At 36.3% G+C, this 16,867-nt stretch overlaps 1 protein-coding gene across 1 annotated transcript in view; it reads right to left on the bottom strand.

Moving 5' to 3' along the window:
- HCN1 (hyperpolarization activated cyclic nucleotide gated potassium channel 1) overlaps positions 1–16,867 on the bottom strand; it is a 384,462-nt gene that overhangs the window by 104,299 nt on the left and 263,296 nt on the right. Inside the window, exon 4 of the mRNA XM_082455878.1 lies at positions 13,805–14,023. Coding sequence (XP_082312004.1) covers positions 13,805–14,023 — 219 coding nt within the window. The remainder of the gene's footprint in view (positions 1–13,804; positions 14,024–16,867) is intronic.

The following is a 16,867-nucleotide window of genomic DNA, read 5'->3' as shown; positions in this document are numbered from 1 at the left end:
GGAAGAATGTAATTAATCTGCTTATCAAATGTTTGACCTAAGCATCTCTGCCTTTTTCAAAAAAATTGTTTATATAAATGCTGCAATCTTAGAATAGTAATTTCAGCTCACAGTATGGTCGTCTTTGGATGTTACGGTCTGTTTTTGAAGGTTGAAAGAAAAGTGCAAAGGCTGTCCTGCAAAGTGCTTCTGAAAATTTTATCCTCTTTAGTTACCTATGTACCCCTCCAAAGCACAGTGGATTGAAAAATAAGAATGATGTTTCGTCCATTTGCCACTCTGCTAGTTAGATGTGTGAATGTGAAATGTAATTTAACCTCTCTGGATCTCAACCTTACCTCTAAAATGTGAACTGATTGAGAGTAAAATCATAATAAAGATATCTAAATAGGAAAATCTTCCTTCTTTCCAGTTAAAACCAAAGAACTTTACTAAACAGCTTTTAAGCTAAGAAAATGTTTATGTTAATGTTGTCTAGATAGTATTAACGATCTGGATGATAATCTAGCGATTTAAAAATGCAGATATGTCCTGTTGATCAGAAATACTGCCAGGTATTTCTCCAGGAAAGATGGGTATATTCAGGATCAGCAGAGAATTGCAATTTGGGGTCTGCAACCAGGGCGAGCCACGTGCAAGTCCCTGCACAGCAAGGGGAGGAGAAGGCTTTTATAGAGGGGAAGAGGAAGTCATGAGGGCTAAACAAAAAGTCCATGCTTTTCATGGCTGAGACCTTCCCAGGAAAGAAGAGTAGTCTTTCTTCTTCCTGTGGGACTCTGTTACTGCTGTGGGGTGTCAGAGATACCCACTCTGGTCTCCCAACTCTAATTACGGTTTCGGTTTATTAATTTTTTAAAACTCCTGATAGATATGTTGTAATACTGATGAGCCCCATTGCACACTCATTCTCAGAATACTATTTTCTTTGTTACGATTCTTTAGAATTGTGTAGATTCAGCTTCCAGTTATTAATATCTAAATCCGAGATGAAAAGGGCATGCTATTTTATAATATGTTTATAAAATATGGTGATATAGCATTCTTTATGCTAGATTTTTCATATTGCTAATAGAAGGGATTATCACTGTGACTGCATAAATACTTTATTAATGTTTTAAAGTTTGGAATCTAGTCATCTGACTCATTTCTATAAAGAAGAGAGAATTGATTTGTAAATTTAATTTCTTAAATTTTGTGATTTCTCCAACATACAACTTCCTGGAGCTTATATGACTAGAACGCTATAATATTATTGCCAAGAAGATGGGAAGAATGAGTCATTCAATCAGGGAACAATGTTCCAATAAAGAAAACTTCCAGACAATTAAGGCTTTTACCCCTTCACCCTTTAAAAACATTTAAACATATTTCAGAATAATCATTCTTCATATCAATTGTAAATTTTCCTGACATTTCAAGTAATGTTTGCCGCCTTTAAAAAAGTGTCTTCAGGTGTTTTTCTGTTTGTTTGTTTGTAGAATTTCTGATTTGGGGGTTTTTTAAATGTATTTATTTATTTTTGGCTGCGTTGGGTCTTTGTTGCTGTGCACGGGCTTTCTCTAGTTGCGGCGAGCAGGGGCTACTCTTCGTTGTGGTATGCGGGCTTCTCATTGCGGTGGCTTCTCTTGCTGCGGAGCACGGGCTCTAGGCATGCAGGCTCAGTAGTTGTGGCTCACGGGCTCTAGAGCACAGGCTCAGTAGCTGTGGCGCACGGGCTTAGTTGCTCTGCAGCATGTGGGATCTTCCTGGACCAGGGCTCGAACCCGTGTCCCCTGCATTGGCAGGCGGATTCTTAACCACTGCACCACCAGGGAAGTCCCTGGTTTGTTTTTAAGTACTAAACATTTTGGCTGAAAAATCTGGAGGAATTAAATGGCAAATGCAATTAAAAATAAAAAGTAAGGTTGGGCAAACTGGAAAACAAAATTCCACAATTACCTTCTTCCCCTGGTGCCCCATGTGGCTGTCTGAGAATGTTCACGGCTATTGGGAGCAGCATAAACTGTGCATTATTTTCTGGGCACTGCCATTGTGTGATTTGGAACTTCCTCACCTCTAACAGCACCCATGACCCCAAATTCTCATGTCTGTAGGACCAGCTGAGCTTTACAATCTGCCTGCCAGATGCCAACCAAACAGAGGGAACTCTCTTTGTAATACACATTTTATAAATTGATCAAAATTTGGTGGAGCCCAGATGCGGGATGGGAGTCCTCCAGCCAGAGCCTGATCTAAACCAGTTGAAAGCTACCCTCACAGAGAGGCAAGGTGTGGTCTTCCACTGCATTGTGCCACAGGGCTGACTTAGTTGCTGAACATGGTTTTTATCATTTTCCTGTTCCTGCTCGTGCTTATAGATTCTTTTCCCCATTCCTCTCTATGCATCTACCTTTAGCAGCTCTGCATCTACTGCTAAGGTGCTGCGTTTCCACTAAATTCAGGTGTGGAGCTTAATACAGGAAGTCATGATTACTAGCAATTTGAGCTCCAAGTAAGTGAGATATTTCTGTTAATAACTGAAAAATAATTTGGTGCTCTAATGATCAGCCCACCACCAGGAAATAAAAGAAGAAATCATAACATTAAAATGAAACTCAGTATTTTATATACTCGTTGGGGAAAAAGTTGAAATAATCTATTTTCATCATTTATTAGACATCTTGGATCCTCTCTAATTGTCACTTAATAAAACTACAATACTAAAGTTGAAGATCACTTTTCATTAAATACGCTAATGCTAGGTATTTCAATAGTGGCTTTTCCCCAACTGCTTAAATAACTTTCAAAATTTTAGTTCATTAATTTTAATAATAACTTGGTGAAAGTAGGAGGACAACAAGAAATCTTTTAAAATGAATATACTATTCTAAGGTAATTTCACTTGGCAAAGCTTAAGTAGCGAATGTGGAATATAATCATCTATCATATACTATCATCTGAATTACATTATGTCATATTATCACCTGATAATGGTCATTATCCTATCATTATATATTCAATTGATAAAAGAAGGTACACTTTAAGTAAAATTTGTGTTATTGTATTTTGTTATTGTTAACAATAGGATAATAATAAACACAATAATCATATTGTATTTTGTTATTGTTAAATATTGCATTTAAGTAAAATATTGTTTAAGTAAAATATTGCTATAGTCCAAAAAAAGTTGAAAATATTTTGCATCAAAGAGGTTTATACTTGCTTCATTTGTATATCAAAGTTCTAAATTTGTATTTCAAGTTCAGACTATCAATATACTCAGTTCTAAATTCATGAGTTCTTATTTCATTTCATATAATCTTCAGAAAAAAAAAATCCTACTTCAGATAGTGAAGAATAAATGCTATTTTATGACACATCTGGTGTAATTCTGTTTTATATGAACTGTTTTTCATTGAAAATGACAGAAAAAAATCCACAGTGGTGATTCAGTATGATCAGATCACAATTGAAAAGCAAGGGAAGATAAAATTATTGGTACCTAAGTTTTTGATATAATAGATTTTTTTAACAGTAATATCTTTTTAAATAAAGAATATACATCCCACTAATGTTTTATTTAAGGACACTTCATTATCCCTGGTAGATAAGACACAGTGCATTAGAAGCATTCTAGATAACCCATTTTAATTTTACTAACAGATGGCTTAATGGAAGACATAAGTTCTTTCTTCCATTTTATTCTATCATCTCTTGTTCCATATATCTCCCCATTCTCTATCATTTTTCTTCTTACAGAGTCAGGATATATTCCAAATCTCAATGGCTCTCCATTACTTACCAAACCGGTACAAATGGCTTTAGGCCTTGTATCTACTATTGTTTTTCAAGTATGCTATAACCCGTCCAAAATGTATGCTTCCTAGAAAATCCCAAGCATTTTCCTGACTCCTCATTTTCACTCTAGTATCTGTGGCAGAGGCCACCAGTTTTACACCAAATCCATTCTCTGTCTCTTCTATATTGTATAGAGTTGCTAGTTGGTCACAAAGTTGCCCAGCTAGACTAAATTTCTCAGCTTCCTTGAGTATCAACAGGTATAAGTTCTCATCAACGGAATGTGAGTAGAAGTGATGTCTATCTCTCTCCTTCCTCTTGTCATGAGCTAGAAGGCAGACATGTCCAAAGCATAGCTTCAAACGTGCAGACAAGAACAATACCCTAGGGAAGTGGTTCTCGAAAGGTGGTCTCTGGACCAGTAGCAGCACCTGAGATATTGTTGGAAATAAAAATTCTCACGCCCTACCCTAGGCCTAATGAATCAGAAACTCTGGAAGTGGGGTCCACAAATCTGTTTCAACAGGCTCTCCAGGTAATGAAAATTCATATAAAATGTTGGAAAATACTGTTCCAGGTGACAGTAGAGGAACAACTTGGAAGAATCTGTTCTGAAAATGACCACCTGGAGCAGTGTCATCCCGCTGACCTGGCCTCTCATCACACAGAGTTTATTAGCAAAATTATACAGTTCTTTAGGGCACCGACTTGTTGGATCTTCTTCTTATAGCAGCTCAGCATTTGCCCTGAGTAGTATTTATTCAATGTGGAATGGGCTGCTTAATATTTCCACCCAATTTAATATTTCCACCAATCCTAGCACTGGCCCATTTACTTAATGACAAAGAACCCTAGGCTATTTTTGCTATACTTTAATCTATTATGCACACTGTTGACTGAACACTCTTTTAAAAAATCTTATCTAATTGTACCGCTCTTCGGCTTCAAATTCTTAATAGACTCTCATAGCATTTAGGCTAAAATACAACATGGTTAAGTAGGCCTATGAGGTGCCATCCACCCTGACCCATGTCAGGCTCTCCAGTCTCATCCAGAGCCATTTCACTTCTCTCTGTGCTCTAGTCACACTTTCCCTCTGTCTGTTCCTGAATCACGGCAAGCTTTTTCACATTCAGTGCTTTTTCCCATGCTGTTTACTTCACTATCTTACTTCTATTCATTCTTCAGGTCTCTTCCTAAATATTAATTTTTCTTCTCTCCCACTCCCACCACATCCCATATGAATCAAGTCGAAGACTAAAAATCTCTTAGCAGACATTTATATTTCCCTTCTCAGCACTTTTAAAATTTTTATAATTTATTGCTTTCTGTGAACCTTGTTACTGTGTCATGCCCCTCCCCCACCCCTACTGTACTACAAGAACCATCATGAGAGAAGGTACCATATCTGCTTGCTCACTTTGTATGCGTAGCACCCTGTACCAGGCCTGACACATAGTAAGCATTCAATAAATACGCATCAAATGGATAAAAAGTGGATTACTTGAGACTCAACTCACATGACATCTTAACTCCGAAGACTATTCGGATCCTACTTCTTTATAAAAGACTGTTGTTTCCAGCAGTTTAATTGATCAGAGTGTCCCTATCTACTTAAAAGGCTGGCATTCTTGTTCTGTTAATATATTTGTGCTAATGATTCTATCGGTAAGCATTTACGAAGTGATCTATTTGCTTTTGGACCCTTACAATCTAGGTTAGGAGTGCCCCATATTTCATGCACTACTGTGATTTACTTTCTTAAAAGACAATTTCAATGACTACCTCCCGTTGCTAAAATTTTGCAAGCGTTATCCTTTTCCCAACGCAGAGTCTCATCACTCCAGCGTTGAAAGCTATTCTTAGGTGGACCACAACCTAAACTAATTTCACACTTTGCCCAGCAAGGTAGTTTTCACTTCATTCAAACTAGACAATTCAATATTCCCCACACAGAGCCACCTCTGGGCCTTTGCACATTTTGTTCCTGTCTGCCAGGAATCTTCTCACAATTAGGGCTCTTTTCTGGGACATTTCTCCAGTGGTGATCATCTCTGCCTGTTGATCTCCTCTATATTCTTCAAGGCCCATTTCCAATGGATCCCAGTGATCTAACTAAACAAATCCAAGTACATGCAGTGATTCTTGCCCATTGTGGGTTCTTGCCAGATTAGTGGATCCCTGGTGACAAGCTTTTGCCCTGTAAAAGTGCTTAATAGTGTATTTATGTCTTATGACATATAAAGGACACAAATACAATACAGCAGAACACTTGAAAAAGAACTTCAAGGAGGACATTCAAATGAAAATTCAAACATTTCTAAAAAATTATATCCATACATCAACCAATAAAAGAAAATAGTAGAAAATACAACTCTACTTTAGAGCCATTAGAAGCAGGTATCAGATGTGCTGTCGATGATAAATGTAAACTGCAAAGAACTAAAGAAGGATTGGTGAGGACAAATCTTTAGCAACTCGTACAGTCCTGAAACCATGAATACCCACAACAAAGAAGCAGGAAATTTCAGCATATACCACTGAGTTTTGGTACGGAAAGTATCACCCAGTGAAAGGGATACCACTGGGATATATTAAAATACAAAGATTGAAAATCATTAGTATAAGAGATTTACAATAGGCAAAATTCTGTTTTTCTCCTTGGTTAAATTAACAGCCTCAAGCTCCCTCCCTTTACTTGTACCTATCTCTATAACAGTACTTAGTTAATGTAATAATACTTTTCCCAGCTGATCACGTAAAGTATTATTCTGCCAGGAGCCCAATTTGTCAGCAGCTCAAGTGGCCACATGAAGCTAACCCAAGGGCTATGGCACTGCTATTTTTCTATGAGAAAATCTCACATATATTCCCAGTCTGAGGTTGCCCTGGCCTGAGAATGTTTGGCAGTACTACCACTTTAACATACCAGAGTATGTAAAATTCAGCTCCTGGGAAGCAAAAGTATATAGTATAGCTGAATTGGAAATCTTTCCAACTAATTAAGGAACCATGTGGGAGTTTTGCTCATGGCATTCTCATTTGTAAAGGAAGGAAGAAGGCATTTACTAATAACGAAGAAAACCCATGAAACATTTTGCTGAATGCACATTGATTTTAGAGCTACCTCGTCCCACTAAGAATGTGCTCAGTGAAAATGAGGACATCAGGTCAGTTTTCTTTTAAATACTGGGTTGATATGATTTTCCAAGTTCAAGATCATTATAACTTCAAAGCCCCTTTGTTTTCTGAAGACAAATATTATTATAGCCTACAAAACTATTAAACCAAATTAGAAGCTCAACTGACTAATTTCTTGATATAATGAAGATGGGTTGCAAAATAGGATGTAACATTTTTTTTTCTTTTAAACTGAATAATAGTATTATTTATAAACCATCATGGCCAATGAACCATTACTCCAAAAATTTCCCCTTTGATCTGCCATTAGTCTGGTCATAGAATGCTTTTTTTAACTTGAAGACTCAGAATTACATTGACAATCTCTCCCATCTTTCTTTTTGAAACAAAGGGTTCCATCATACCCTAAAGCAGAACACATTCCTGATCAACCCAGCAACGAAGAAATGGCTTCAACCCTGATAAAAGACATTTTGATAATATATCTTTTACTTACAGGAAATCAATCTCAGAATTCCAGAAGGGAAAGCATACTGAAAATTTAGTTTCCAAAAAGTGATGTGTGTTTGAGCTAAATGAATACATACGTACCTAAATCTGTACCTGCTATAACACCTGAGGCAATATGTTTACATACATGTAAATAAACAACAGGATAAACACTTTTAAAAAGATACTCTCATGTATATTCAAGTGACAGAATTCAGAAAAGGTCAAAGGATGAACTCTTAATCCCATTTATGTGCTAGAAAAAAGGCTGGACATCTGTAAATATTCTTAATCCTCACTGCCCCCTCTGAGCATCACAGCACTGAGGCTTCTACGTGTGTGGCTGAAATACACAATAACAAAGACACAGGTCTCCCCATCATGGTGTTATATTCCCTCTGAACAGATAGAATATACACAATAAACAGATTATTATAGCTTGGGATAATCAGGGAAGGTGTCACAGTCTTCCAAAGGGAAGGACAGAACCTGTGTAAACAGTAAAAGGGGTTAAAGTATGTAAGGGGGGAGGATGAAAGGTGCTGGAGGCAGGTCAGAATCATTTGGTTTGTTGCGAGAACAATAATTACGTGGCTGGAAGAGAGATTTGGCCGTGAGATCCATAAGAGTTTAAAAGTTGGTTTGGCATCATTCCTCCTCCAACCAAATTCTTTTTGAAGGGCATATTACCATGAAAGTATACATATCAGTCGTAATCACTTTATTTTAAATGACCTGAAATTTGCTTTCTTGCAAATGGGATTTAAGTAGCTTGAAAATGAGAGCAGGTCTTAGTGTCCAGTCTCTTGTCTCTGGTCATAACCTTCTGTTATACAAATTTGGAAGATTAGACTGATTAAAAATATTTCTGGGGAATAAGAAATTTATGTGACAGTCCTGACTATAGCCCTTCCTTTACAAGGAAAGAATAAGTATCTATGGATTATGAATTAAAACCAAAGAAATAATATTTGTCTGAACTGACTTGGTTTAGGATATAATGTATTTCATATGATTAAATAAAACTGTATAACTCAATATGGTTTCATGCAGGATTACATATAACTCACCAGTATGGTTGAGAGACTACTTACATTAAACTGTACCTCCTTATTCCAAAGGGATTTTAATGGACATCATATAAACACTTGCCAACATGATAAAATTTTGTCCATTTGGATAAATTTAGAATTTCAATTTCTTATCATTATTAAATGAAGAATCAGTAGTTTTTACAATTTTAGGCAACATAATCAATATTTGAAGCCCAGGGCAGCACTGGCTCACCGCCTTGTGCCCTATCATTAGAAAGCACAGTCTATTTAAACAAATCATTCCTGCACCTGCCTTAGATTTATATACACTCTGCTTCCTGGATTCAGAAGCTATTCAGTGTATAAAGTTATTTCAATTTGATCATTTCCTCATACAATTAAATATTTGTCATGTTCAAATTTCACACTAAAAATCATTCATGTACATCAGGTACACCAAGGCGAGTTGAAAACTTCTTACTCTGAATTCATAATGTGTTTTGTGTTAAAATTCTTGCTTATTACAGAAGGAAAATTGCACACCTAAAAGCTGCTATTACTATAATTATTTGACAGGAAAGAGAGTGACAAGTTTAGAAATAATAGTAGGCTTCCCAGGGGTGCCCAAGTGTAAGGACTAAGACACAACAGTAGAAAGACACAGTGATCTAAAGCAGTTTCATTTCAAGACTAGATGAACTGTGGATATATCCAGAGAAGGTAGTAACTACCCAAGGTCAGTTTAAAAAAAAGGAATGGTAACTGTGAGGAATATTTCTAGATAGGTATCTCCCAAAGTATGCATTAATCACCTAAAATACATGGGGGTTTGGCATAGAGGGCAGAGACAAAATGTTCAATGTTCAGGGCACACACATTTATAGCAAAAAACCTTTTCAATTCATTGTTTCAATCAACATTTCCAAACTTATTTGACCAGGGAACAATTATATATGTAATTCAACAATAAACCATATATATATACACGTGTAGTATATATGTATACATATGTGTATGTTTATGATTTATTTCCATTATCTGTGGAAGAGGCTTTGAGAAGAGCTGAGATTTTAAAAACAGGTCTAAAAAGCTGCTAGACTAGGACTTACTCTTCCTTCCTCATGTTCACTGAACTGCTCATCTGAGATATCAGAATGGTGGTTATGCAAGAGACTCCTCTCTCCTACATGGGTTTACAATTGTAAGCGATGATCCAGGGGTCAAGACTTCTGGAGGTCTACAGGGGTCAGAGAATAGAGTGAGAATTTTCCTGACGACGATAGGGAACCGATTTCTTTGAAGAGAATGATTGCTCTTCTTTGAGTCCCTTTCCCAGACTGCTTTGGGATAGGGGAGGCTATCTTCTAACACTTGACCTGTCGGGGGAGCTTCAAGAAAATCACTTGGGGATTTTTGAAGTAAGTTCACATAGTTGAGAGACGTGAGTCTGGGGTCTGATTCACCTCCGAAAACATGTAAATAGCCTGTGGACACTGGGGCCTGACTCCTGCCAAGGAATTGAAGAAGGCTAGACACAGGCTCTTCATTGCTTTGGTGGAGGAGGCAGCAGTGCTGAGAGAGATGGGCTAAGAGAGGGATGCATGAGGGCTTCTCTGCAGACCAGACCCGAGTGATATAGGAGGGCCAGCATTACATCTTCGGTCCCGTCCAAGAGTGCCCACTGGCAGAGCAAGGAGCCCTCAGCAGAAAGAGGCTGCAGATGACTGGCAAATTCTCAGGGCCTCTTCTAGGGAAGTGCAGGAGAGGGACTCAATGGGGTTCACCTAAAATGCCCAAAGGATCTCTCAAAGAAAGTGCCAGTTTGAATTATCTGCCAGACCCATCCAGGGACACTAGTTTAACAGCTCTAGCAGGTGCATTCAAACTGCCTCTTCCCTTCCCTTTCCTCCTCACTGCTATCTTCCGCCTTGATGAGAAGACATAACAGCAGCTCCTAGTAGGCTTATAATAGAAGAGAGAAGTGAGCCTACAGAGCAAGCCCAGCTTCCTCACTCCTGGCTCTTCCAGCCCCAGAAAGTCCTGGGTGGGGATGCAGAAAGATTTAATTTGCCCAGGAAAGATGAACCTCGCTAAATAAAAACAGTAACTGGAGATAAAAATAACAAAACAAAACAAAAGCACTGTGTTTGGATATTTCAAAGTTGAGCTTGTTCAGTAACCAGTAACAGAAACTATGCAGACTGCTGGTAAACCAGAGCAGAGCCTCAGGAGAGGCACATTTTAAATACTACCCATTTTACACCATAAAGTCTATACCTAAGAGAAGGGGGAAATATAGCTGTCTGAAATGTAAAAGAATACAAAATATGATAGCTCATGAAATGAACAGCATACAATGCGCTTCAAGTCCAAGTTTAACCTGCAATGTGACAATATAAAGATCATCACACATTTTTTTGGTCAAGAGAGAAAATAATAATAATAACAATGAGGATGATCGACACTATAACCCTGTCAGATTATCAGCATTGGGATATTGTGTAGATTAGGATCTCATAATCAGAGGACCTTATTCTGCTGCTCGGGATGATAGAACTACTTAAACCTGGGGGATCCAGATTGAAGAGATGTTCCCTGGGAAGGAAGAATTAAATGACTCTGAGATTCCAAACTAAAACAGTGGGCTAGGTGACTTGTAGCAGACTAGACTTAAAAATATGTTCACCTGAGACAAAGAGTATGGTAAGTGATGGAGAGGAATGAATTCTGGAGCCAGATTAGGTGGTTGAAGACCAACACATTCTGAAAGGCTACTATAATAGCTATTGGTTACAGCTCGCTTCTTTTGCATCAAAAATATGTTACTGGATACATGGCAGTGAAAGTAGTATCACTATTAATTTTGCAGACATCCATGGCAGATGGTTCCAATACCTAAAGACAAATACTAACTACAAAAATAATTAATCAGTTCCTCAAAAAGTTAAACCTAGAATTATTATATGACCCAGCAATTCCACTCCTAGGTATACACCTAAAGGAATGAAAATAGGTGCTCAAATAAATACTTGTACACGAATGTTAACAGCAGCACTATTCACAGTAGCCCAAGGTAGAAACAACTCAAAATCCATCAACTTATAAATGGATAAACAAAACATTAATTAACTAATTAATGGAACATTAATCAGCCGTAAAAAGGAATGAAGCACTGATACATGATACAAACTGGATGAGCCTCAAAAATATTTTAAAAGGTCACATATTATATGATTGTATTTATATGAAATATACAGAATAGGGAAATCAAAAGAAAGAAAGCAGACTAGTAGTTGCCTTGGGATGGGGGAGGGGAAAATGGGGAGTGACTGCTTAATGCTTAAAGGATAAAAGTGTCTTACAACTAGATAGTGGTGCTGGTTGCACAACATTATGAAAGGACTGAATGCCATTGAACTGTACACTTTAAAACAGTTACTGGTGAATTCTGTATTATGAGTATTTTACCTAAAAGAAAAACCCAAAGTGGCCAAATCACAAAGGAAGCTGCAAGCCAATCATACATTATGCGAACAATTCTATAAGACTGAATTGAAAATAAGACATTTATTGTTCATAAAAGTATAAATTTTAAAAAGTAACACAATGTCTTTAAGACCTACATTATGCTGAGTAGAAAATGGGAACGGTATTCTAGAACCAAACTTCTTGACAGATCTTGGTTTGGAGACCAAAAAAATATATTTCTTTAATCAGCTATTCCTGACTAAATTGCTTCAAATGTCAGAAAGTAACAAAAAGTTACCCCAGTATCCTTGCCCCTTATTAAGCACTTGTAAGATCAAGAATTTGATGACTTGAATTATGAAAAACATCATAATATATTTGCATATAAATGTTTATGACTACATAGTTGAATAAATTGGGTTGCCAAGTTAAACGTGGCTTATAGAGCAGGTCTAAAAACATAAAAATGGTGAATTGACTTAATAGGCAATACAATGCTAATAAACGCAATCCTAGAAATTAAAGATTTGTTTATTTTTAAGAAAATATGTAGCAATGATGTAGGCAAAAAGGAAGTGGGAAAGAGCATTTTTATGAAAAGCAATACCCACTGAAAGGGAAAAAGAAATAGTGTAACAGAAACATATATGTAGTCTTATCTCAAATCCCCATAAATTTAGCCCAAATTCTATTGAGCATATAATTTTTACTCAAAATCACCATTTTATGGAGTTTCTTTCCCCTTAGTATGTGCTTTGTTCTTTGCAGTTTAATTGGAGGCTTTATTTTAAAATGAACCTTGAAGCTACTTTGGTGGTTCATCTTTTCATTACTTCAGTAATAAAACATCAGCTTGCTCACTGTAATAGTTGGTGGCAGTGTAATTAAATTCAAGGGAAATAAAGTATCTAGGTTCCCTTTTTTCCTATTGTGTGACTAAAGTGTTGAAAACTTCTGTAAATAAAGCCACAAATGAAAGATCTTTGGCTGTTTTGTGAGTAATTATGAGTCTAAGCTGTTATCACTCACCAGGAGACGTATTCTAGAACTATTTTAACCATTACTTTCAGATATGTTCTTTGGCAAGGCGCATATTATATATTCTGTCATGTTCAACAGAGCTCCCACTTTAGAAAGTCTACCTTCAGTTATAAAACATTCTTATCTGTCAGAAAGTTACTGTTATTTGGTGAAGAATATAAGTACTGGCTGATTATCCAAGGTCTAGTCCCAACCAAAGTAATTCAGCATATTAAAAAAATCCGATGAATAAATCAGTGAACAAATTTACTTTTTGTCTCTCTTTTGAGAAAAGTTTAGAGCACCAATCATTTTAATTAACATATTGTGCGTGTGAATGTATGATAGCAGCTGTTGTATGCATTTTAAAGAGGGTGTATGGTGACTTATCTAGCTTATAAGGGCAACATATGTTCAGCTATGCATATGGACTTAATATAAATTATGATTGTAACATGCAGAGAGGCACAGAGAGACGTGCAATGGCTGCCTGTCTGCATTTAATCAGCTAACAACATATTTTTCTAACTGTATAAGAGAAGTCTTTATATTATCTTAACTGTTGAAAAAGTATAGAACATGAACCATGATAATACCTTAAATTAGCTTCATACATTTTGAAACAGGTAACTATTTTTTTCTGTGAATGAAAATTCAGATTTTTTAAAAAAATATGTATTATTTAAGAGAGAAATTGGAAACAAAAGCTACGAGGACCACCTTGAAGAAACTTCAAAATATGGAAACAGATTGTGTTTTCCTCCTTTAAACATTTTATCTCATTGTAGTTTTGATAGAGGGCATAGTTTAGTTATCTGAACACAATTAAGTTTACAAACTAGCCGATTGAACGTATTAGAGATAAAACAAATTACCTTCTCTTGATACTGCCGCCTTGAAGAATCCAAAGACTGGATTAGAGCTGTGGCGTGGCCAACAAACATGGCGTAGCAGGTGGCCCCCACGATCATGCTCAGCATGGTGATCCAGAGGTCAGACATGCTCACTGGGGCCTGGGCTCCGTACCCGATGCACAGCATGTGACTCATCGCTTTGAAGAGTGCGTATGAATACTGCTTTCCCCAAGAGTCATTCTGCAACAGAAGAGAAAAGAGGAAGTAGACTGAACCATTAGGATAGCAGAAGAAAAACCATGAAACAGTATGACCCGTACACAGAAGCATTATAACATTCTTGTAATGGAGCATTTACACGGGTACTTCTCCCCAGTAGCTAATCAAATGACGATGTTTTTTCAACGCTTGCCCAGCAAAATGAAATAGAAATAGTCTACTGTTATAATACACAATCCTAGTCAGTTGTTGATGTGCTGTTTTAAAAACTAAACATTCCTTTTGGGATAATGAATGAACGCTGATGAGCTCATTTGAAAGTTTCCAGGAAATCTGGTCATTCTCTAGCAATATATTTGCAAGCTGAGAAATGCTGCAGATAGATGTGAAGCATATAGGCCTAAGTATAGGAAATTTTATGAAAACTATGATGTTAGATTTTGAAAGTCCAAATGGTATACTTGTGTAGTCCCTAGTCCTATATGTCTTAAATGAAAAATAAACATTATTTGGAAATACAGATCTGATAAGTGAAAAGACTTCCTTGAAGCCTTCTCTGAGTAATGTGAGTAATGTTTATTGAAATTCAAAAGTCAGGGTTGTTGATGGATGAATCTTGTTGGCTTTCTATAAAATAATAGAATAAAATAAGCAAAATAATATCTTGGCAGACACTCTGAAAAAAAACCCTGACTTCAGAGATTAGTTATTAGATGCAATTTCTGATGTCATTTCAAAACTTTATGCTAAGCTCAATTCTACAAAAATAAGCTGTTCAATATGTCTTATATAGTGTCTAATAAAATTTAAAGGACTTTTTTGATCAATTTGTCTCAAACTCCCTAGTCCAGGATGTAAATAATTTATGAGACTCAGTGCAAAATAAAAATCTGAAGCCCTTCAGTGCAAAATGTAGGGAAGAAGGATACTGTTAAAGATAATAATATATAAAGACTTTTCCTTAAAATATTTTATTACTTATAAAACTTAGGATAATACTGCTAGTTGAGTAACAACACAAATTTGCACATTTCAAAAAATGAAATTTTGCTGTCATAATTATATAAAATACAAGTAATACTACTATACTATTGTGATATCTTGATTGATCATACAATTTTTCTGGCTCAATTTTCTGACAAATTCATTTCTTAGGTCATCAAAACTTATACAATTAATGATTTCATCTTCAATGATAAAATTGAAAATGACATGTTGCTTTTGGCTAATGCAAGATCACAAATAATTTCTGATACATTTTTAATTTTGAGGAAGATCTTTCTGTTGATGCAACTGTTACTGGAACTATTAAGCGTATTTTATAGCCTGGGACAACATTAGGATAAATTTTTGATGAATTATTTTAATATATAAATTTTAGTACATCTGGAGCTGATAATTCTCATGGAATAATTTTTAATAAGGATTGAACTCTTCATATAAATCACATTCATGAAACTGAATGTGATTTTTTAAATTACAGTTTTTATTTTAAAATAACTATAGATTAACATGGAAATTGTAAGAAATAATAGAGAAATATCTCATGTACCCTTCATCAGTTTCCCTGAATGGTGACATCTTGCAAACTATAGTGCAATGTTACAACAGGAAATTGACATGGATACAATCCACTGATCTCATTCATATTTCACTAAATGTGTACTCATTTGTGTATTCAGTTTTATGCAATTTTATTACATGTGTAGGTTCCTGTATTCATCATCACTGTCAAGATACAGAACAATTCCATCACAACAAAGAACCTTTACACTGCTTTTATACTGAATTTAATGTTAAATGTAAGTGTATGCAATGATATTTTAATATTACCTCTGACATTTCCTATAACTTGCCCAGGTCATACAAGAAACCAAAAGTAGTTTCATGATTTTTATATAATCCATAATGCCTGTTTATGTATTCTATTCCTGTATTTTCAATTACAAGGAAAATTTAATTTAAAAATTGTCTTTCTTGTTAATAACTGGCTTATTTAAAATTTCATATGATAATAGTGTTATTTTCCGTTATATGTGATGATCTATAAATTTAATCCATATTTCTAGGCTTGTGTACATCTGCTTTGCAATGTTGCAGGATTTTTCAGATCTGGAAATTTCAAACTCAAGAATTCTAATAACTCCCTGATAACCTTTATTTCAATGGCCATGTGAACTCCTTTATTTTGTAATAATTTATTGATAAAGTTTATTGCTTGAGCTCCTCAGGTTCTGTCTTGGAACGTAGGCAAGAGATTTAATATCTGTGTAGATTCTTTGGAGATGGGCTCCTGGGACTGATAGGCAGGTGGCTCTTACCATGGTCCTACCTTTGCTGGCATGGGAAGCACTCCTATGTCACACTGCTGCTGCCTTTGCCACTGCTAACCTGAGCCCAGTTCCGGCTTGGCCACACTGGGGACATATAGCACCCCAGACTGCTGAGGCGTGCATATGTGTGCCTTGCTGCCTGGTCCGTTGCTTGGCTTCTGTACTTCCTGCTGTGCCCTCAGGCCTGGACCTGTGTATGCCCAGCTGCCACCCTGCAGCTCCGATGCTCATATTCATGCTTTGTTGTCCCAGTGGACTTCACATACAAAACATAAATTCAAAGATCACATTATTGTGAATTTCAAGATGGCTGTAGCAGAGCCTTAATCCAAGCACAGGGTCCTTCCCAAAGGAGGTCCCTTTGCAACAGCCAGGTCATGCACCTCACACCCATGAAGCCATCCCTGCCTCTGTCAAATTAACTCTTAAATTATCATAAATTTAAGAAATATATTGAATCTATATGGATATTTTTGTTCATTATTTTAATAGGGCTTTCTAAAACCAAATTTACAGATTAAAATAGAACATG

The sequence above is a fragment of the Balaenoptera physalus genome, assembly GCF_965194825.1.
Source record: "Balaenoptera physalus genome assembly, chromosome: 3".
NCBI lineage: Eukaryota > Metazoa > Chordata > Mammalia > Artiodactyla > Balaenopteridae > Balaenoptera > Balaenoptera physalus.
The sequence above is the reverse complement of the archived record's forward strand: the minus strand, read 5'-3'. Positions and strand labels throughout refer to the sequence as shown.